At 44.9% G+C, this 22778-nt stretch overlaps 2 protein-coding genes across 2 annotated transcripts in view; one reads left to right on the top strand and one right to left on the bottom strand.

Moving 5' to 3' along the window:
* Positions 1 to 22778, top strand: part of cmss1 (cms1 ribosomal small subunit homolog) — a 57174-nt gene that overhangs the window by 10628 nt on the left and 23768 nt on the right. The gene's annotated exons all lie outside the window — the stretch shown is intronic.
* Positions 1187 to 22706, bottom strand: LOC310778733 (filamin A-interacting protein 1-like; the record flags this gene model as incomplete). Its single annotated transcript, XM_083639197.1, has 5 exons — positions 1187 to 4205; positions 18511 to 18689; positions 21387 to 21557; positions 21767 to 22000; positions 22647 to 22706. The coding sequence occupies 5 exons, from the start codon at positions 22704 to 22706 to the stop codon at positions 1439 to 1441; spliced, it is 3411 nt and encodes a 1136-aa protein (XP_083495323.1). The 3' UTR covers positions 1187 to 1438.

Below are 22778 nucleotides of genomic sequence, written 5' to 3'. Positions count from 1 at the left end.
GTAGATCATTTGGTGGCAGTAATATTTTGATCCAGGCAGGGACTGCTTCACACATAATTAATGTGGGTTGAGATATGTTGCATAATTATTATGGGTGTGTGTGTGCGCCTTGAGTCTAGAGCAGGGGTGGCCAATCTTTTTTGAATGGGGGCCAGATTAGATAATGTGAAAATACCTGGGGGCCAGCTGCATTTCGAATCATATGGGTTATAAAAAAAATACTCTTAAGGATTTTGTTTACCATGTGTAAACATTAGTTATGCCTGTCTTGTTCTACCTGGTGGTTGTCTACAAACTGTACGATAATGCTGTCATAGTCAGGTGAATGGGAAAAAATGTGAATGGAACTTGCTTGATTAACCAATACTGTGTGGAGGGCCACATATAGTATATTTTGAGAGACAAGCCGAAGGCCACTTAAAATCGATCCGCGGGCCGCAATTGGCCCCCGGGCCTGACTTTGGACATGCCAGGTCTAGAGTGTCATTGTGCTGTATCATCTGTATTGTAAAGGATGTGTTACAAGAGGTGACGAAGAAGGTTATATTAATTATGCAACTCCATTCACATTCTTTTCATACTAGATTTTACTTTGCCATTAGTCAGTGATGAATATCTTAAAATGATCTCAAATCATGAAGACAGATTATTTTGCTGTCGAGGCAACTAATTACTAAAGCAGAGTTGGTCTCCTTTAGACAGACCATTTTTACATTACAGTAAAACATTACAGTTTTGATCAATTTACTGTCCCATTTGACAATACTGACTTCATTTAGTTCATTTCTATTGTAGGAATCAACAAGTCAATATGCATGCATGTGCTGAATCAAATTTATTCAGAAATACTTAAGTGCAATCCAAAGTCGTAGTTCTGTAGTCTTGGCTACGTGACATAGATACTTGATAAGATAAGAAAATATGATAAGAAATCTTTTCACCACAAAATCACTCTCTGGTTCATTCAGGGATTTTTTTCCTGTGGTTTTAGTATATAAGCCCATACTATTAGATATGTTTGCATTGCAGTTGAACCTTGAAATGGTCAATGAATGAAAACAGCATAATCACTTTAATGACTAGAAAAAATGGATACAACAGAAAATTATGAAATGCACACAATCACACATTTGGTTGACTCTAGTCAGGAATTCTCACATACCTTGCATACAGCTATTAGGCAGGCATGCACAAGGGCTTGTGTAAGTCAGTGTGTACAGTAAGTCTATAATCCACACCATCTAGATCAGGTAGGCTACAGAGGCTCTTATAGAATAAATACCAAAAACATTTATTCTTTGATTGTTGTTTTTTTTGCAAGATACAGAAAATTGTGAGCTGACACTAGTTTAGTAGTAGGCTAGTTGGTTAATAGTTGACTGTTTTAAGTAGAATAATCAAGGAATGAGGTTGAATATGGATGTGTTGGATCACCTAATCATAAAGGCCCACTTACTGTTATATTTGAGGGGTGTGAGGCTGGGGAGGTAGCAGGGGTTATAGTGATGCTACTGGTAATCTTGCCAACACCTTTGACAAGACAGCCATTGGTCAGTACTTGAGTCCTTTGTTCTTGCCGAACATAGTATGGCCCGACGGGCTGCGGAGTGCTGTGTGCTATACTATTCAGAGGTTGGCTGTAGGGGCTCCCCAGGTGGATATGGATCTTATTATCCTCAGTGGTGATGATGCTGGGGCTTGTGGTGGTGCTGTTGGACCTCTGGAGATGCCAACTGTTTTGACGCTCTGGAGTCTTCCGGAAGACGGCATCTGCGGGCTCTGGAGAGCAGGTGCTCACTGTTACAATCTGGATGGGGGAGTTGTTGTGGTCAGGTGTCGCAGAGCGTGATGAATTGGGACTTACCACCCGACTCATGGGTGTTGTGGTGAGTGGGGAGAGTGCTCTGTCAGGGCTGGAAGGGGCGCTCTTAGTCTTTACTGCAGAGACGGCAGAGTTCTGGATGATAGTAATTCTCTGTTTGGGCGGAGCTCCGCTGGTTGGGATGACGGCTGTGCTGGTGTAGGACGTTGAAGTGTCTGCGGTGGGGCTGCTGATCTCTAGTATGGCTGTGTTGAGTCCATGGTCTGGTGTTACTTTGATGTGCACAGGCTGCCCCGGTGTGTGTGTTAACATCATCACCTCTCCATTCACTGGTGGGTGCATATCTATGCCATTGGCTGAATGGCTGCTGTATTGGCTGACATTATTATTAGCATGGTTCAAGCTGTTGAGGTTGTTGACAAGAGTTGAGTTGCTTCTGTTTATGACTTGGTCTTCATTCTGGTTTGGGTCTTCGTTATCACTTTCTTCATCTAGTTTCTCATTGTACAATAAAGGAGCTTGGTTGTAGTCAGGAGGCTGTCTGTCTGCTGGCTCTGTTTGGACCTCTTTGGTGGACTGGTGAAGGTCTGAAAAGCGCCGTCCATTGACACCAGGTCTCAGACTCTTACTGAATCGTCTATACCTATCCAGCTCGCTCGTCAGTCTATCCATCTCTCTGGCCAGGTCTCTGTTCCTGACCTCCTGCTGCGTCAGTCTCCTCTGCAGGGCGGAGTGGTCCATTTGAACCCTGGAGATGGACTCGTCAGTCCCCATCAGAATCTGGAGCTTCACCTTCAGCGCCTCCACTTCCCGGCCCAAGAGTCTGGACTTGACCTGCTCCTGCTGGAGACGGCAGAGGAGGAGGTGTTCCTGGTTGACCTCCTGCTTCTCTGCCTGCTGGTACCTGGACAGCTCCCTCTTGGCCCCCTCTAGCTCCTCTGTGAGAACCTGGGACCGTTCCTGTTCATCCCTGAACCTCCTTTCCAAGGACTCAAACTCCTCCTCAGCCTTCATCAGCTCCCCCTCCACAACCTCTTTCTCCAGGAGTCTCCTTTTCAGCCTATCCACTTCCTGACTCAGTTCTTTGACTTTGTTGTCCTCTGCTTGGCAGTGATGATTAGTGCTGCTTGGCAAAGAGTGGTGGATATGCATCTCTCTTTTGTTTTTCTCCTCCTTTTCTTTCCTGGTTTCCAAGGCCTGTAACCTTTTCTTCATGATGGCTACTTGACTCTGTAGATCCCCATTCGTCTCCTCCACTGTTTTTAGTCTGTCTTGGAGGTCATTCTTTTCCCTTGCTATGCCCTTAATCCTTTCCTCTAAATCTGTCTTAGATCTCAGTGCCTGCTGCCTCTCCTCTCTCAATCTTTCTGTCATAGTTGCCAAAGTGTTCTGCTCATTTTGTGTGTCCTTCTTACAGAGTTTTTCCTCAGCCTGACGGAGCCTCTCAGCCATGGTTTTTCTGTCCTCCACCAGAGCCACAGTCAATGTCCTGAGTTTTGTGAGGTCTTGTCTCATTGCCACTTCACTCTTCTGCAATTGGCTTTCAACGGCCTCCAGCTCTCTCACCCTGACCTTCAGTGTGTCCAGCTCACCAGACAGCGTCTTGCTGACACCCTTCTCTCTCTCCAAGCTGCCTTTCAGAGTACTGCACTCCTGCCTGCTCTTGCCCAAAGCCTCCTCTAGCCTGTCCAATTCACTGATTCTGCCATTGAGCTTATCCACCTCAACCTTCAGGCTACGGCACTGGCTGGTCTCTCTACCTAACCTGCGGTCAAGATCTCGGCACTGGTCCCCCATGCGGATTAGCTCCTCGTCCTTCCCCTCCATTTCAACTACCCTTCTCCTCAGTAGCTCCACCTCTGGCAGCAAGCTTGGGGTCCCCGTTCCCCTCTCACCCCCCTCTTCCACACGCCTCACCCTGTCCCTCAGCTCCCGGAGCTCCTCCTCTGCCTTCCTCAGGATGCCCCTCGTCCCCTCCAGCTCATCCAGTTGATGGCTGAGGGCCACCAGTCGCTGTCGGAGCTGCTGGTTCTGAGCATCCTCATCAGCTAGTTTAGCTGTCATTGCCTCTCGGGTTTGGTGAAAGATGGAAACTCGGCTGTGTAGCTCCGCCTCCAGATGCAGGGCTTTGAGCTCCTCCTCCTTTGCCTTGGTGTAAGCAGCACTGAGCCCCTGCTTGGCGTGGTCAGCGATGGCGGTCAGTTCTTGGACACGTCTGCTCTGTTCCTCCAGCTGCTCACTCAGACACTGCTGCTTGTTCACAACCAGCAGCGCAAAGACCTTCAGCTTATGCAGCTCCTCTTTCAGATCTGAGACTTGGCTTTCACTCTCCTTCTCCTTTATGTCCTGGTATTCCTTCTCCTTTACAATCAGGAACTTGAGTCTGTAGAGATAAGCAAATTATGTTTATGTCAAAGAGAATGTTGTGGTTTAGTTTATTGTGCAATTGACTCTATATCAGACATTAAGGTCACTTTTTGCCATTTAGACCTCACCTCTTGGCCACAACAGTAAAACACAAATAAGTTCCTACGCAGTTTATTTACAGTATAAAAGTTTCTTTCATTATACATTGCTGCTGTTAAAGCTGTGGGCTTTCCCTCAAACAGGAAAGACTATGGCACTGACATCATTTCCTGCCTACTCTATAATTGACCTATGCAACAACTAGGAACACTTTCCCCATGTTTCTGAATCTGTGCACAATGTACACGTCTCTGTCTACATTTCGGTATGTGTGTAAACCCTATCGTGTGTGTGTGTGTGTGTGTGTGTGTGTGTGTGTGTGTGTGTTTTTCCTTCAGCCCTCTCCCCGCAGCGTGTGTTCTGTAGGATGTTTTGACTGGCACGACAGATGCTCCCTTGGCAGGGACTGTTTGTTAATTAAGAAGTTCCTCTCTACCCTTGAGTACCCTCCAGGCTGCACCCCATCACCCTCCCTCTGTGCCCCTCTAACGCTACCCCATTTCCAGCTTGGAGAGGCAGGAATTCCCCTTGTTCCATAAGTAATTACAGACTGGCTGCATTTTACCAAGTGCTGTCACTTCTACAGATGCATACCAGCATACAATTAAATTCACTACATACATTTCATGTTCATGTTGTATGGCATGTGTTTTCTATTGTCTGGAATTTGTGCCGTTTGTCTGTGACTGGCCGTAGGACATTTGACAGTGTGAGTATCAGCAGCTAGAGGGCTTTAAGAGTAAGCCCTCGTTCACACCATTTATGCCAATCCCACGCTGAAGCCACCCTGAATCTACGCAGTGCTATGGCACTTTCATTTCGGCGTCCTTGTTAACAGGCGAGACCATTCACACCAGCCGCACTCCACGCCACGCTGAAGCTACGCTACTGCAATAGTTCCGGCTTCTGTTCTATCTTTCAAGCGTGCAGCGCGCTGCACCCGGGCTGCCGGGCATGAAGTCAATGCAAGTTGTGAGCGGGGGGAGGGCAGCTCCGAGCGAGGCGCTGAGGAAAAGAGAGTGCTTCTGGCGTGACCGGTTTACCGTGGCACTCAGGCTATGTTAAGCGCTGCTTCAGCATAGCGCCTTGTGTGAACCAAGGGTAACAGTTCCATGCTTAATCATGGTCAGGAAAAAGTGTGTGAGTGTGTGTGTGTGTGTGTGTGTGTGTGTGTGTGTGTGTGTGTGTGTGTGTGTTTTCCCCAGCATTGGTTTATTTGTATTAGTCACATTTAATATTATCTTAAAAGTGTTATGCACATGTAGACACATGTAGACTTAAAAAGTATGTCTCACCAGAGCATTTTCACAATTTAGAATACATCTCTCTATATAAGATTATGGACTGTTAACAACTAATATTGGATGTCCCATCTGTGTTAGCATCACTTATGTCTACTTGCAAGTATTGTGAAAAATGGAGAGCACTACAAACTGTACAGATGCAGGCTGGTTTGAGTCGAGGAGGAAGGGGAGTAATGAATACAAATCCTGGGGCAGCTAATATCAGAGGTTTTTAATGTGAGACTGTTCATTATTTAATCAGGAAACAGCCTTCTAAGTGAAAATGTTCCACCAAAGTGACATTTGGTAAATGTGTGCTTTCAGATAAAAGAGCCTAATATATTACATTAAGTAGTCCCTTCTCAAGTAGTCCCAAGTAGTCCCTATCTTATGCAAATGTTTGAATTTCCATTTATACAGTCAATTTAAAGGCATTTGGAATGCAAAGTAGACAACACAGTACATTTTGGAATTATAGTTCATGTATGTATCATCATTTTAAAGGGTTTGTCCTGTTTCTACCAAGCTCCATGCATAAGGTTCTAATGTTCTCTAGACTAGTACAGTGCATAAATTAGTAGGCTGCTGCACTTAACCTCCAGATTGCTTCAGATGTGTAATTTTGTGCTGTGAATATTCTTCAATATTAATAACCTTTTAGAAGATAAAATATTTAAATATGCCTAGAAGATTAATTTAAATAAAACAATGCCAATAGGTTTTTCAACTTAACCATTTGACCCAATCAGACCTTTATCCCAGTTGCGCTCTTTACTTGAAACTTTTTTTTAAATATATAATTTAGGCACCTTTTAAGTGTTCTTTCTAGACTAGTAGGCACTATAAAACACACACAACAACACACACAATAAAACACAATCCATGCAGAATAGCTCAACAGATGGTCTGTGTGACTCTGTAATGGCTCATCTTGCGGTTACAAAGCAAAGTTTTTCTAAGCCACACAGGCTTTTAAATGCACGTGTATTTTCCTGCTGTTCACAAGTCTTTTGGTTGTTCCTACCTGTGCTGTTGGCCTCTGTCCTTAAATCCTCAGAGAATAAGTTGTCTCTGCTCTTTCACCTCTCTCTGTCTCTCCCGGCGTTCCCAGCAATGTGGACATTCCATCCGGAAAACCAAACATTATGAGAAGTGCTCTGCACACTGAGCCCACTGGCAGCCCATGGCGCCCATTACATCATCAGCAAGCCCTTATATGGGACTGTACAGTCTCTTCTGCTGTGTGCGTGCGTGCGTGCGTGCGTGTGTTTTACTGGAGTTTGGCCCATTCCAGATGAGGTCATTGTGTAGCCATGCCAGAGAGGCTAATGGGAAGGACAGAGGGTGTGTGTGAGAGGGAGCTAAAACTTCAATCACAATCCAAACTAGAGAAGAACCAGTTTCAATTAGCAGGTTAGCCCGAGCAAACGTTATAATGTAACCAGGCTACATACTGTAAGTACCAGGCCTAACCTAGCATGTCAGCCTGAGCAAACATGTTATAATGTAACCAGGCTACATAAGTACCAGGCCTAACCTAGCATGTCAGCCTGAGCAAACATGTTATAATGTAACCAGGCTACATAAGTACCAGGCCTAACCTAGCATGTCAGCCTGAGCAAACATGTTATAATGTAACCAGGCTACATACTGTAAGTACCAGGCTTAACCTAGCATGTCAGCCTGAGCAAACATGTTATAATGTAACCAGGCTACATAAGTACCAGGCCTAACCTAGCATGTCAGCCTGAGCAAACATGTTATAATGTAACCAGGCTACATACTGTAAGTACCAGGCCTAACCTAGCATGTCAGCCTGAGCAAACATGTTATAATGTAACCAGGCTACATACTGTAAGTACCAGGCCTAACCTAGCGCCATGTCAGCCCGAGCAAACATGTTATAATGTAACCAGGCTACATACTGTAAGTAGCAGGCCTAACCTGGCATGTCTGCCTGAGCAAACATGTTATAATGTAACCAGGCTACATCTGTAAGTACCAGGCCTAACCTAGCATGTCAGCCCGAGCAAACATGTTATAATGTAACCAGGCTACATACTGTAAGTAGCAGGCCTAACCTAGCGCCATGTCTGCCTGAACAAACATGTTATAATGTAACCAGGCTACATAAGTACCAGGCCTAACCTAGCTCCATGTCTGCCTGAGCAAACATGTTATAATGTAACCAGGCTACATACTGTAAGTACCAGGCCTAACCTAGCGCCATGTCTGCCTGAGCAAACATGTTATAATGTAACATCGATATCGATACCGTTTCGATTAGGGATGGGCATCGAATTTCGAATTTTCGAATAATCGTTGTTATTATCAAGGTCGACTTTTATTATTGAAATTCGAAATTCGAATTTTTTTTTTTTTTTTTTTTTTTTTTTTTTTTGAGTGAAATGTTGCATTGTCTCCCCCGATTCTAAGTATAGTCAAATCGCTTGGTTTGAGCAAGTAAAACAATTTTTATAAGCATTTTAAGCAAGGTTTATGGAAAAATGAATGGCGGATGAAATCCCATGAAGAGGGAGAGGGGGTGACTTTGGCACCCCTTTGGCACTCAGACCTGAGCCTACTAAATATTTAATGAACCACTCATGATTGTCAAAACTGTTTTTTATTTTCGAAAATGTCAATGTCATGTAACATGTTCTTTACTTCAGTGGTGCAATGCTTGTTTGAGCTAAAAATCCACAGCAGAAGCTTTTTATATTAATTAATAAAGCCGTAGACTTAGAATCAGGGGAGACAATGCAACATTTCACTCACAAAAAAAAAAAAAAAAAAAAAAAAATACATAAAAAAAAAAAAAAAACATTTTTTTTTTTTTTTACATTTTTTTTTTTTTTTTCGAATTTCGAATTAAATTCGAATTTGAATTCGAATTTGGCCAGCGAATTTCGAATAGTGTTTTTGCTAGAAATGCCCATCCCTAGTTTCGATACTTGGATTTCGATACCGGTTCCTGAACGATACTTTTTTCGATACAAATTTTTAGAAAAATCAATTTTAACAAAAATAAAACTGCATTACACATTGAAATTATTTTACAAATCTTTAGTTCCCTCCCCCCCAAGTTTTACAGCAGAAAAAAATAAAACCTACTGTATTTAACTTTAAGTTGTCTAAACCTATTGCCATCCCTACAAAAAATATTGGAGTACTACAAAGGAAGGAAATGTAAAACAAATAAATTAGTACAATAGTTTTCAGTGCAAAACGGAGAGTTGCAAATCAGTGTTTAATGCTCACTGATGCAACAGAACGCTATTCTTGTCCAAACTGATGAGATGGCTCCACTTCATGCATGGAAGACTAGTTGAACATTGACTAGCCTATCAATAATGGCACAAAGTGAATCCGATTTATATTCAACAAACTATCATGACATTGGCGTTTGTTAACGAGTTGCTAAAAATACATAATGGGCCATAACTGCCCGCTTGCACATAACGTTAACACTAATTAATTAAACATCTAACGCTACCGTTGCAGATCAGTGTTTAATGCTCACTGCTGCAACAGAACGTCATTCTTGTCAAATCTGACGAGACAGCTCCACTTCATGCATTCACTGACTAGCCTATCAATATAAATTAATCGCATTTACATTCAACAAACTATCATGATGACATCAGCGTTTGTTAACGAGTTGCTAAAAATACACAATGCCCGCTTGCGCATAATGTTACGGCGCCAATTAATTAAAAGATCTAATGCTAGCTACAACTCACAGCCAGATGCATGGATTTGTCAGACTGAGGGATCTGATAACCGCTAACATCAACAACAACTTGCGGTAAGCTGACCCACCTCTCGATTATTTCTCTTGTCTGTGGAAACCAGTCCTTGTTGTTTCTGTTTCTTTCCCTGCTTTTCATCATCTTCGCCATATGGTACTCCAGGATAGGGCTGGGCGATATGGCCTCTAAAGAATATCGCGATGTTTTTCGGCTATATCGCGATACACGATATATATCTCGATATTTTTGAAATCTCTCATAAATGCTGAATTTAACCCTTCAGGGTTCATACACATTTTGACCAATGGATTTCCATGACTTTTCCATAAGTTCTTAACCTGTATTTTATGCACACCTGGGGTAAAAAAGAAGAAGAAAGAAAGGGCAGATAGTGAGCAAAGATGGATGATTTAATATTCCATAGCTCTGACCTAAGCAAATCTGACATCACTGTGAACACAAACAACACTTCTGATATAATATGATTGTTTTAGTAAAGTGTATCACTCAATAGTCAATACAAAAAATAATGGCTTTTATAGAACCGAAAGCCTAGCTGCTTAGTCTGCAGATAAAACATAAAAAATTACATTTAGACTCTTATTGGCATGACGGCAACATATAAGCGGTCTGAATTTTGCATGGGGCCAGTTCTATAGTGAGGCATGGAAAGCCTCACTGTATACGCCATCATATCTGTGTCTTTTCACTTTTGACTGAAAAATGATGCCTCTAGTCTAGATTAAAGAAAATACACGTATGTGATGTTGGCTTTTATGTAGGCTATGTGCGCATTCGTTTTCCTTATAGATCATGACTGCGCCGCAGCTAGCTATGTTAGCTTGCATGTAACGTTAGCGTTAGTTGCTTTTGGAGACAAACCCTGGACGTTTCATTTTGAGTAATGCATGAGGTTCTCTATGGTTTACGCCAGCTCTGGGAGTATGAAGTGCTTTAAATGCGGGGATTTTGGTCACAGCAAGCTTGTGGAGCGCTGCCTGCAACTAGCCTAACCAGCTAGCTAACATTAGCCCCGACCACAACAGCTAACGTTAACGCCAAACAAATCCGCTGCCTCATTCCCACGTTTGGTTTAGCGTAACGCCAGCTCAGACTTTCCCCTAATCTCAGAAACCTTGCGGGACATGTATTGCAAATCGCAATAGTGGTTGTTTTGTTATAATTTGAAACTGTCAACAGCTACACTGGAGGCGGCCATGTTTCGCCAACTGCACCTGCTTGGGTTGGTTGGTGCGGACGCGTGATTTCGAATCGCACATAGGTTAAGACATAGGTTAAGGATGGGTGTGTCTGACGCGGTTTGACGCGTTTGAAATATCCATGTGATTCCCCCTCCCTTTTGAGTGTGACTTGAGCTCTCCCTTGAGAGAGAGAGCTGACAAGAGGAAACGTGAAGCGAGTCATGCCGGCGGCTTAAGTTATAAACAATGCGTGACAATTATACTCGAATGTTCGCGATATAGTCATTTCTACATCTCACGTGGCACAAGCCGCGATACATCGAGTATATTCGATATATCGCCCAGCCCTACTCCAGGATAGGACTAGCTTGAGTGGCTAACTTCTTGTATACTATATCCGCACCGCACGCCTGGCTCACAACAAACACACACCGGCTAAAGTGGGCGTAACGTTTCCTGCATGCCTCTACATTACAGCCAATCACCAGCCGTATTAGAGCGCGGTGTGCAAGCATGTCGCATGCTTATAGGCTCAATGACGCTGTTTTGTTTTGGTATCGAAAATTGGTATCGTTTGACAAGGGAGGTTTCGATACCCCTTAGTATCGATGCTTTCATTTCCGTGCCAAGTAAGTATCGAAACTCGATACCCAGCCCTAACTGTAAGTAGCAGGCCTAACCTAGCGCCATGTCTGCCTGAGCAAACATGTTATAATGTAACCAGGCTACATACTGTAAATAGCAGGCCTAACCTAGCGCCATGTCTGCCTGAGCAAACATGTTATAATGTAACCAGGCTACATACTGTAAGTAGCAGGCCTAACCTAGCATGTCAGCCTGAGCAAACATGTTATAATGTAACCAGGCTACATACTGTAAGTAGCAGGCCTAACCTAGCATGTCAGCCTGAGCAAACATGTTATAATGTAACCAGGCTACATACTGTAAGTAGCAGGCCTAACCTAGCATGTCAGCCTGAGCAAACATGTTATAATGTAACCAGGCTACATACTGTAAGTAGCAGGCCTAACCTAGCATGTCAGCCTGAGCAAACATGTTATAATGTAACCAGGCTACATACTGTAAGTAGCAGGCCTAACCTGGCATGTCAGCCTGAGCAAACATGTTATAATGTAACCAGGCTACATACTGTAAGTAGCAGGCCTAACCTAGCATGTCAGCCTGAGCAAACATGTTATAATGTAACCAGGCTACATACTGTAAGTAGCAGGCCTAACCTAGCATGTCAGCCTGAGCAAACATGTTATAATGTAACCAGGCTACATACTGTAAATAGCAGGCCTAACCTGACATGTCTGCCTGAGCAAACATGTTATAATGTAACCAGGCTACATACTGTAAGTAGCAGGCCTAACCTGGCATGTCAGCCTGAGCAAACATGTTATAATGTAACCAGGCTATATCTGTATCTGTATAATATGAGGCCATTTACACCTGGCATTAACATGCGTTTTCTGCCATCAGATTGCAATCCGATTGTATTTTATCACTTCAGCCTGATTCCATTTACACCTGGCACTAACATGCGTTTTGGGTGAACAGATTGCAATCCGATTGCTCTCCAGCTCGAACGTCATAACGCGCGCGCCCCCTGAACGTGTGCATGCATGTTTGCATACATGCACAGGGAAATAGAGGTTATTGTTAAGCTCAAATGCACAGTGAACGTCCCCTTCACCTGGACAAAACGATGGCCGATCACGCAGCACTGCATCTTATTTCTTTATAAAAAGGACACGTTGCTCTGCCCCTGCCACTTTTCTTGTTCTTGTCCTTGGCCTGTCTGTAAGCCGTGTTTCCAATACCCTCAGAAATGCGCAAAATCTAAATATCGCAATAAAAATCGGGTAATGCAAACACGTAAATTTCGAAAAACCTCCCAAATATTGCAAAAAGCTTTTGCGCTCTCATGAGGTAGTTTTTCAGACGTGTCGATATAGCAGTTTTCTCTGTAGGTTATTCTCCCATGGAGCTGTTTGACACTGGGTCCGAGACACACACACATACGTTTTCCGTGCATGTCATTGGCTGTAACCACCTGTGTTGCGTTCAGGTAACATCCTAAATTACAACGTTATACAATTGAGAGCATAATTTATCTTTTATATCAACACTTCTCCTTTGGAAAAGGAGCGGAAAATGAAAGGAAAATGAGGGAGAAAGGGTTCGATAAGCCGTGGCAAAACCTCCGCTCCGCAGCAAAACTTTGAAGCAACGCTACCTAGCAGAAAGAGAGTGTTGTGCAAAAGCGGAGCGGGGGGGGGGGAGAAAGAGAATTTTTAGCCGGTCCGTGACAGGCTGCCTGTGTGTGTGCGCATTTGACACAGCGGCGAGATGAGGGCACACACCGGTGCGGTGTATTTCCGTATGTTGCTGAATGCGTTTTGAGAGGACGCATTGCATTTACACTTGTGTTAAATGTTGTCATAATGCGTCCCTGACCACCTCCGGAGGTGGTTTGGCCGATCAGATTGCAATCCTTCTTCAATGCGTTTTGGGGGTGTTTACACCTGTACTTTCAAGTGATAAAATACAATCGGATTGCAATCTGATGGCAGAAAACGCATGTTAATGCCAGGTGTAAATGGCCTCTATGTAACTTACAGATGTAGCTTGGTTACATTATAACATGTTTACTCAGGCTGACATGCTAGGTTAGGCCTGCTACTTAGTAGCAGGCCTAACCTAGCATGTCTGCCTGAGCAAACATGTTATAATGTAACCAGGCGACATACTAAGTAGCAGGCCTAGCCTAACATGTCCTCACAACTGCAGCTCTTCAAGAAGCATGCATAGTGTCTCATGTTGTATAGCTTAAGAAGAGAGACATGTTTCGTGTTGTAGCTGCTGTGCCTGGGGCCTGATAACCTGACTGTGAGATGACATCATCCGCTCATCGGCCCACAATTACATCCATATGTGCCTCTTTTTCTTTCTTTCTTTCTTTCGTTCTTTCTTTCTTTCTCTCTTTGCTCTCTCTCTCTCTCTCTCTCTCTCTCTCTCATCCTATTGTTTTTCATCCTACATATTTGCCTTAAGCCGATCTTCCTCCTATCTTTTGCAGTTGCAACTTGCATCTTTCCTCTTGGATTTGGCCAGTTCCGTCATCCTCCCTGATGGATGACTCTAATCAAATCTAGGTGCTCAGTGGAAGCAGTCAGGGATGACAGATGATACTCTCATCGTTCTCACTACTAGTCTCAGCTGTCACGATAAGAATGACAAACATGATCATGAAAACAGAAATGGGCCTTCACCTTTTAGCTTGCCAGATCATAGCAGTAGCAGTTTAATGGCAGAGTGCTGCAGGAGGAATATAAACACACAAACACACAGGTCTGACTGTAAGCAATAAGCATGCGTCCCCCGCCAGGAGCAGTTCATGCACTGTGACTGGTCGCTCTTAATTTCAGGGGGAAATGTACCCCTTTTTTTCAGGCGAAACCCTCAAGTCCAAATTAAAGGTGAAATATTCCCCTGTGACGTTTCATCATCAGACAAGTATTTGCAAAACGGCTCAAAGACACACTGGAAACTTCTCTATTTATAGACATGAATGTTGGCAACTGGCAAGTGTATTGGTCAACACATGACTACTTCTCCTGCCAATGGAGGAGGAGTGTGTCAGTTGTGCCATGCATTACCCTGACTGCCAAATTGTGACACATTACCTACACTGGCAAAATCAGCTATTAGCTGTATACTAGAAAGTGCCTGTGTGTGTTTCGTTGGTAAACCAACACACCCGGTTGTTCTGCTCTTTTTTGTAAGGAAGGCGTTCAGTAAGAGATAAGCAATTTCTCTCAAGTTGTGGAATGTGAGAGAGCGATCCTGTGCACTGACCAACTCCCAAAGCAGAGAGTTCACCAGGTCCTGTTTCCCTCATAGGAGGGGCTGGTAGCTCCATGGCTTGTCCTCAATTACATGATTGAATCCCTCAAAGGCATTTCCAGGAAAGCCCTCAAACATGGCCGATATGTAATAAGCCTGTTATGTGAGCACTCTCTTCACTGTTCTCATAGCTCTGTCTTACAGAGGTACTGTATCATTTAGGTTTTTGTGTGCCTGCAATAGATCCCCCAGTTGGACTAAGCACTGCTGTATAGGGTCATCGATAAGGCATAGTGAAGACGAAGAAGTTTCATGACATTAAGTGACTTTAACCCGATCTCCCAGGACAGCAAATGAATGGGTTTGACAGTTTGAGATCAGAACAGTGGTTCTGAATCTACACTGCCAGATTCCTATGGTAATTGATGCACATCTCCTCCCTGACACTTTGCTGGCTGAGCAGGCGGGTGGTGGATGTGTGTTTGAGTGTGTGGGATGGACAGAACAGCTGTGGGTTTCCGCTGTGGCATGGCCAAGTTTACTTTGTCCTCTTCCTTTGGGCAGAGGCTCCAAAACATCTCCTCCGCCTTGTTTAACCAACCAGAGAGCTTTTCGCTCATTCACTCCTTTTGCTCCTCTCCTCCTCTGCTGTCCATCTTTCTAAAACTCTGCATTCCTCCCCCTCCATCTCCAGCACTTATTGATGATATATTGATGATGAGTAGGCCACATCGTTTGGGGAGTGAAAACATGAAAGCGCTTAAAAGTGGTCTGAGTTTGGGAAGTGTTAGTGATTCACAACTCAAGTGGACAGATGCTGATGCTTTGTGTGTGGCGGACATGTGTGCGTGCTCAGCTCCGGGACCCTGTCAGGCCTGGTGACAGACCATAGTGTCAGGCCTGGTGACAGACCATAGGAAACACACACACACACACGGGCCTCAAGCATGTTCTGATCGCTGAGGTTGGAATGGCCAGATTGTTGCGTTATGACGCGCAGACGTAATGGTCCTTTGACACGCAGCAGGGATCACACTATGATGACACTATGACACACACTGATTCTCTTTCTACACGCCATGACTGGAGTTGACCGTACAGTTCACAGTGAAGGCACATCATCTGGTCTGCACACGGCACCACAGCAGCTACTTTCTCAGTCACATGAAAGGGAGGTGCTGGTATTAGGCCGGGCTGAGTGGCCCACTTGGCTCAGAACATACACTTTGTAAAGGAGGGGGGGGGGGGGGGGGAGGGGGGCAGAGAGGAAGAAGGCTGAAGAGGATCCTGAGTAGGGGTGACATTTTTTCCCTGTTAAATATTTAGGCTACTGCAGAGCGATGGAAGAGGGACCAAATAGATGGGAGTATAGAGGGAGATGAAAGGGATGTGACAGGCATAGTGCCATCATGCGCCTGCCTGGTGCTGTTTACCCTGTGGAGACGTGCACGCGTTGACTCTGCTCGAAAGCCTCTGTTTGTGCCAAAGCTCAAATGCAGAAGGAAGGCGAGGAAACGCAATATCAACAATCTTTCAAACTGGGCTCGATTACAAATTTAAACACAGGGAAGAAAATATCCCAATGGTGATGGATTTTGTGTGTGTGTCTGTGTGTGTGTGTGTGTGTGTGTGTGTGTGTGTGTGTGTGTGTGTGTGTGTGTGTGTGTGTGATATATGTGCGCGCGTTTTATCACCTGCATCATTAGGTCATTTTATTGGGTTGAGAGGAACGAGGCTAACAACCAAAATAGGGAGAGCGGAGAGTTCTGGCCCTCCGGCGGGCAGAGATGGATGCCATTGCCATGTATAGGCTCAGGCCTATGAATGAGAAAAGAACAAGGCTACTTGTGTTGATGGACACAGCAGTCTTACCTGACATTGCATCATCATAGTCATAGAGCATCTCAGGCAGCAGGAGTTCTAGTGCGATGTGTTCTTAAAGGGGCCATATTATGCATTTCTTAATTTTGTATCATATATATGTTGTTACAATCTTGGATGGTCATATTAAACATGGGCTAAGCTTCAAATAAATATGTGAAAGTGTTTTAATGTTACCCCCATGAACCCCCCCTCCCGCCCATGAACTCTCGTAGACGAGATGACATGGATTTATGCTGATTTTGTGCGAGAACCATAGTTCTAGTGACGTCAGTAAGGACTTGTTACCATGGTGATGCCAACTTTGCCAAGCTTAGCCCGGGCCCGCGGCGCGAGCGCCCTGCCCCTCCCTTACCTGTTCTGACATTCCAGTAGACTGCCGCGACAGTGTGGGATTTCTGCATTCTGGCCTCATTTCAATCTAGTATTAAACATACTATTGGTTCATGTTGGAATAAAAACACTGCTTTTATCGATAAATATGCACCATTACTACTACAAAATGAAAAAATAATTTTGAAAAAGACCGAAATAACAACTTAAATCGATCTCTGTTTAGAGGGGGGAAATCAGCGTCAGGCTGCTTGGAGGAAAACGGCACACCAAACAAATCGTCACTCCTCGCCTTTGATCTCCAAGGCTGTGAGGAGTGAGGACGCTGTGTCTGCTGCAGCCAAACGTGCAGTGTCCCCTCCGTCTCCCTCTCCCTCTCTCTCCGTCTCTCTCTCTCTCTCTCTCTCTCTCTCTGCTGTTTTTGTTTGCAGTGGTTCTCAACGTGGGGTCCGGGTCCTCTGTCTGGGCAGAGGTTTGCGCAAACAGATTTTCACCCCGCTGCTCGCCTGGAGTATTTCGGAGGGTGGGGGTTCTTAAAGGGACAGGACCTAAACAGAGCGTTTCAGACAGAGGCTGAACTGAAGCGGGCAGTGAGAGCCAGTACAAGATAAACTGAGTTTTTTAAACTATGAATGATGCAATAAGTTACTCTACTGGAGGTCAACAATAAAATAATAATACATTATGTTAGCAAAATATGGGCCCTTTAAGACACATGTTCCCAATGCGCTGCAGCACAGACGAGGGCAAGCCGGGGGATGAAAACGCTGTGTTGTAGCTAGCAGTCAGGAATGTATGAGCAACACAGGGTTCACACCACACCACAGACATGCTGTCTACTCATGTATTAATCATCATTAGGCCGAGATGAACCGCAAAGCCTTTGTGTGAGCATGTTCAGGGTTTCCACATTGTATTTGAAGAGTCACAGTTCTAGTCGAGTAAATCACTGGGCTGGCATGGGGCTATTTTCGCTCTTTAATTGAGTGTGTGTTTGCGGCGGATCAGTAAAGCGCTTGGACGCTGGCACAGCGAGGCAGACAAGTAGTCTCCTCTCGAAGGCTGCGAGCCGAGTGCGGGTCTGGTCTCTGCACACAACTAGATTACAGAGCGGACTCTGGTGGTACATGAGCCGAGACAACCGGAGACCTCAACACAACAGCGCTGATATGGGCCCCTCGAATAGCTTACAGAACCAGTGGCCACCTCCAGATTAGGCCTAGCTACGGGCATAATGCCGCCACATGATGGGAATGCCGGTTATTATTGGGGAGACTGGAATTGAACTACTCACCTCCGAACTCCCTCAGCCCATTGACTTACTTTAGATGAACTTAGGCTTCAGCCATTGCTGTGCCGATTGTTGAGTTGGGCAAGAGATCGAGCGAGGGTGCCAATTTAGACTGTGCCTATAATTGCATGTGAGTACATGTTTATGTGTTTACAAGGGAGAGTGAACAGAGCCAGGCCGGCCACAAGGCCTAACCAAGCCCGGGATGTAATGGTCTGTGTCTGAGTGGAGTAGCGCTAAGTACAGGCTTGAGGTCACCGGCACTGTCTCCTAGAAATACAGTGGCCAGCAGTGCCTCTGCTCTCCTACTCGGCCATGCAGAGCGTTACTGGCCAACACACACTCAAAGAATCTACGCCTGCACAAGTGTACATCGCAGAGGTCTGGCTTCCTCCAGTGTGCTGACTGCTGACGTACTCCACCTCTTTTTATGCTAGCTCTAAATCCTCATCTCCTTTCCACCAGGAGGGATTCTGAATGGCACGGATGGATATTTGTACAGCTATCACGTCAACACAGCGCTGCCTATTTGGTGGGAAAATCGGATCTATTCACAAGCCTGCTATTATTTGGTCTGTGACTTTTGCTCGGGAATTCTTGGGGGCGCCCTAGGGTTTGGTCCACTGACCTCTCTCGGTCCTGCTCCAATAGAGTGGTGAGGTCGTCACTCTTCTGAATGAAGGCCCTGTGGTTCCTCTCCTGCTCCTCCAGCCTACAGAGGGCGCCGCTGTGGGAGCGCTCCACCTCCACCAGCTGCTCCAGCATCTGTCTGGCTGACCGCCTCTGCACCTCCACCAAGCGATCCAGCTGAGGAGCAAGGGAAGGAATGAGACATGACGAGAGAGATGTTGGTATACCTGACTTGGACATGGAAGGGGTACCAGGTCTATATGGGTGAATGTGGGAGCTGAAACTCGTAATTACTGTAAACAAAGTCTTAACGCCAGGACCTCACTTGATCTGTAATACATGATGTTGCTGCAAACAGGATCTAGAGTTCTAACCTACGCAAAGATCCCACACAACCCTAGTGAAATGAATGATTGTTCTATTATTGTAGTCTTTTCATTGCAAAATAAAACAAAACGGGCCAAAACAATATTAATTTCAGATAATCATTACATACGTAGAATAGATCTAATGCATGCAACACATTGCACCGTAATTAATCTGCAGCAGTAACTTTTGGGGAGTCTGGGTCGTGTAGAGGAAATGGCACTCGTCTGGGGTTTGATTCCTGGCAGCGGTACCTCTGGCTTGGACAATTTTGTCTTTCCTACAGACAAAATTGGCTGTGTCTGCGGGTGGGAAGCCGGTGGGGTATGAGTCCTGCTCGCTGCACCAGTGCCCCCTCTGGTTGGTTGGTTGGTTGATCGGTCGGCAGGGGGGTTAGAATAAGATTGCCCCCAAGATTTTGATAATTTTATTTTAATTGAATTTGTTTAATTTCCGTTGCCATCTCACACACTCAAGACCTGCAAGCTGGTTGCCAACTGCCAATCAGTGTCTGTGAGGCACTGGCAATTCTAAGTGGAGTTCCAAGGACATCAGTTGAAAATCAGCCATCTGGCTAGTGGCTTCTACTGTTGCATTACAGTAATGTTCATTAATGTGCATTGTCCCTCAAGTAAAATAACTCAAACAAAAGATGATGATGATGAAGAACACACTCACACAAACAGGGCTGTTGTTCACACTATGCTTTAGTAACTTTATGCACTAGTTAAAAAAAAATAAAAGTGCCCCCAAAATGTTGAAGTGCCCCCATTTTTTTGACAGTGCCCCCAAATAGGCTTGCCGCGGTATTCAGTGTTTTACCGGGGTTACCCGGTGGTGAGACATACACCGATTACATAACGTGCCCACCGGTAACACCTTTTGTTTTTATGGAGGAAGAATTGAAAGGAAAACTCCGCAGTTTCAGCGTGCGCCGGTGTAAATTACAAGCGCTCCCAGTAGGGCTGGGCAATATAATCGATACGGCAATATATGGCGATATTTTATTTCTCGATACTGTATCGATACTTGGACGCCAAGTATCGCGATATCATTTTTTTTTTTTTTTTTTGCAGGCCATGCCATGCCAGGCCTCTGCATCTGGTGATTTCCACCCCTAATCGATACTGTATCGATATTTCCCATATCGATGCGTTCAGTAACACTCAACACTCAGTAGTTTTGACTAAATTTGTCCACTAACTTATCAGTATAAAGTGATGTACATATTATTACACTACCTGGGTGGTACACAGTGTGTTGTATCTTTAGCTCTATTATTTAATTTTGAGTAAATTCTGTAGAATATCGCAATATATCGCAATATGTATCACATCGCAATATATCGTGATACAATCGTATCGTGACCCAAGTATCGTGATACGTATCGTATCGTGAGATCCTTGCCAATACCCAGCCCTAGCTCCCAGTCTGGGCTGCAGTGTGGCTCCGCTGTTCTGGTTAGACCAGCAACTAACATTAGTTAACGCTATGCATCTTATGAACACACATTATGCCCTCCTCATACACATGTAGGTAAGACCCTTAGCTAAGCCTACATGCGTGTGCATTCTGTTGTCACTGCGGGCCATCTCTGGAAATGTGCCTTTTTTTCCACAGCGAAAAGTCGATGCTAACTTAGCATCAATGCTAGCGGGAGGGAGGGAGGACTTACCAGCATTCAGTCATTGCCTGCTTACTGCTGCTTGCTGGTATTGTTAATCCCATGTCATAAAAAGTCTCCAGATGTGTCGCTAATGTTAGTTTCTTTTGAGAAAGATTGTCTCCACGGCATCTGAACAGTTGTCTAGAGTCCGATGCAGCCATGAGTTGTATGACTGTGAGCGTCCATGCTAACGTTAGTACTTTAAACAGCAGCAGCGTGCGTCTTGTCTCTATGCACCTACAGAATGGACGGTTAAAGCATAGACTCTTGCTTACTTTAAAACTTGTATTATCAACATACATATAACGTAACGTTCGCTCTAGTCTAGCTGCTGCTAAGGATACCCGACTGGTGTCTCACTGTTATTGTTCCCGGGAACAACATGCACTAGTAGGAACTAACAATCCTATTGTTTACATTTATTTTCACGGTGTAACTGGTAATACCGGTGACGTCACGTGCTTAATCTGCTTATTATTCGGTGTGAAAATGTTCACACCATGGCATCCCTACCCCCAAAATCTATTTTTAAAATGTCCTACACTGGAAGCATGTGCTAGTCTACTATGGCTCTCCCCAGATTGCCAGAGGGGTTGGAGCCAGCGCGACCGGGCGGGACATCAGGGGAATTCGCCAAGTGTAATTGGGGAGTAAATGGGAGAAAAGTCTGAAAAAACTTGACACAACAACAAAATGTGCAGCAGCCAGTAACAGATTCTCTTATTAGAAATGAATGCGCTTTCATCATCAAAGATTAACGCATTCAGTATGTTGATTCTGGACTAAGGTATCTCTTGAAACATCTGAGAGTGACTGAGTGTTCTTGTTATTGTTTCCAGTACCTCAGCCATTGGTTTTTCATAGACATCCTGCAGCTGGTCCCGTTGGGCCTGGAGCGAGTCTCTCTGCAGGGCACGGAGCACCTCCCCTGGTTCTCCAAAACCATAGTGGGCCTCCAGTAGAGTGGAATCTGTCTTCTCGGCTTTCAACACCGTGATGACCTCATCTCTGGCCTGGTGTGATGGACATTGCAATAGAACACACATGGGTTGTACAGTACCTTCAGTATGTAGTGTAAGTGCTTGACTGACTCGAGGTAGCTGTAGCCACTGTCACATTCACATTCTGCACAGTTTGAAAGACTTTGGGCATATGGCGTTAGATTCACAATCACATGAAGTCGGATTTGAACAGGTCTTGGGAGTTGTTACTTGTTACTCACCTGGAGCTCTCCCTCCAGCATACCGAGGAGGAACAGCAAGTCACCCCTGGACAGGTCTTTTCCCATGATTCTGTCATCCCGCTTCTCTCTCCGGTCTCTCCTGCTGCTGTCCCTCTGCTCAGAGAGCTTCAGGGGCCGGACCAGTTGCTCTGTCTGGTGTCTCTTTGGATCACCTCGACTCCAGGAAGCCATTTTGCTGCCGTTACGATGGGAATGCATATCTTTCAAGGCCACCTAGGAGGAGCGGGAGAATGAGAAAGTGGTGAGAGAGGCGGGAGCTGCAGGGACAAAGTGAAATGTGCACACCGGTTGAAAGGGAAGTGGAACAAGTTCAGGCGTTGTTATCAGCATACAAGTGGCTATTGTGTATGTTTGATAAGTGACTGGCTGATGCCGATGATATCATGAGAGTTTATGGGCGAATCCAAACTCAGAAGTCCTCCTGTCATAACAGTTAGCGTTACTGAAATAGATAGGCCTATGCCTGCTATTAACATTTGCTTTGTGTTAGGCTTATGTCATCTCATATTCTCTCTCTTAGCACATTTACAGCCATCAGTGTCAGCTTGGCAGACAAGAGGACGGAAGGGCGCCAGCAAGTGGGGCCTCGATTACTGACCATATGAGGACTGTGTGCGTGTGTGTGTGTGTGCGTGTGTGTGTGTGTGCGTGTGTGTGTGTGTGTGTGTGTGTGTGTGTGTGTGTGTGTGCGCGCTTGCGTGCGCGTTTTTAATTTAAATCACCTCGGCTAAACGGCGCTTGCCAGCCATGGTTCTCTGACTTGGTTTTCTCATGCCATATTTAGAGGGGGAAAGTTTGTAGTGAAACATGATGTCATCAGTTTGTAGTGAAACATGATGTCATCTCTTTGTTCTCTCACCCTCCTCCTCTCGTCAAAGCACTTGCAGTTGCACGGCCTTTTATCCCCCAAGTTGTTCATCAGGCTTCTCCAGATAAGTAACCATAAGCCCTTATGTTTTCCATTTGGTGTCTCTCTCACTCTCACTCTGTC

The sequence above is a fragment of the Poromitra crassiceps genome (genome assembly GCF_964638095.1).
Source record: "Poromitra crassiceps genome assembly, chromosome: 6".
Classification (NCBI taxonomy): domain Eukaryota; kingdom Metazoa; phylum Chordata; class Actinopteri; order Beryciformes; family Melamphaidae; genus Poromitra; species Poromitra crassiceps.
The sequence above is the reverse complement of the archived record's forward strand: the minus strand, read 5'-3'. Positions and strand labels throughout refer to the sequence as shown.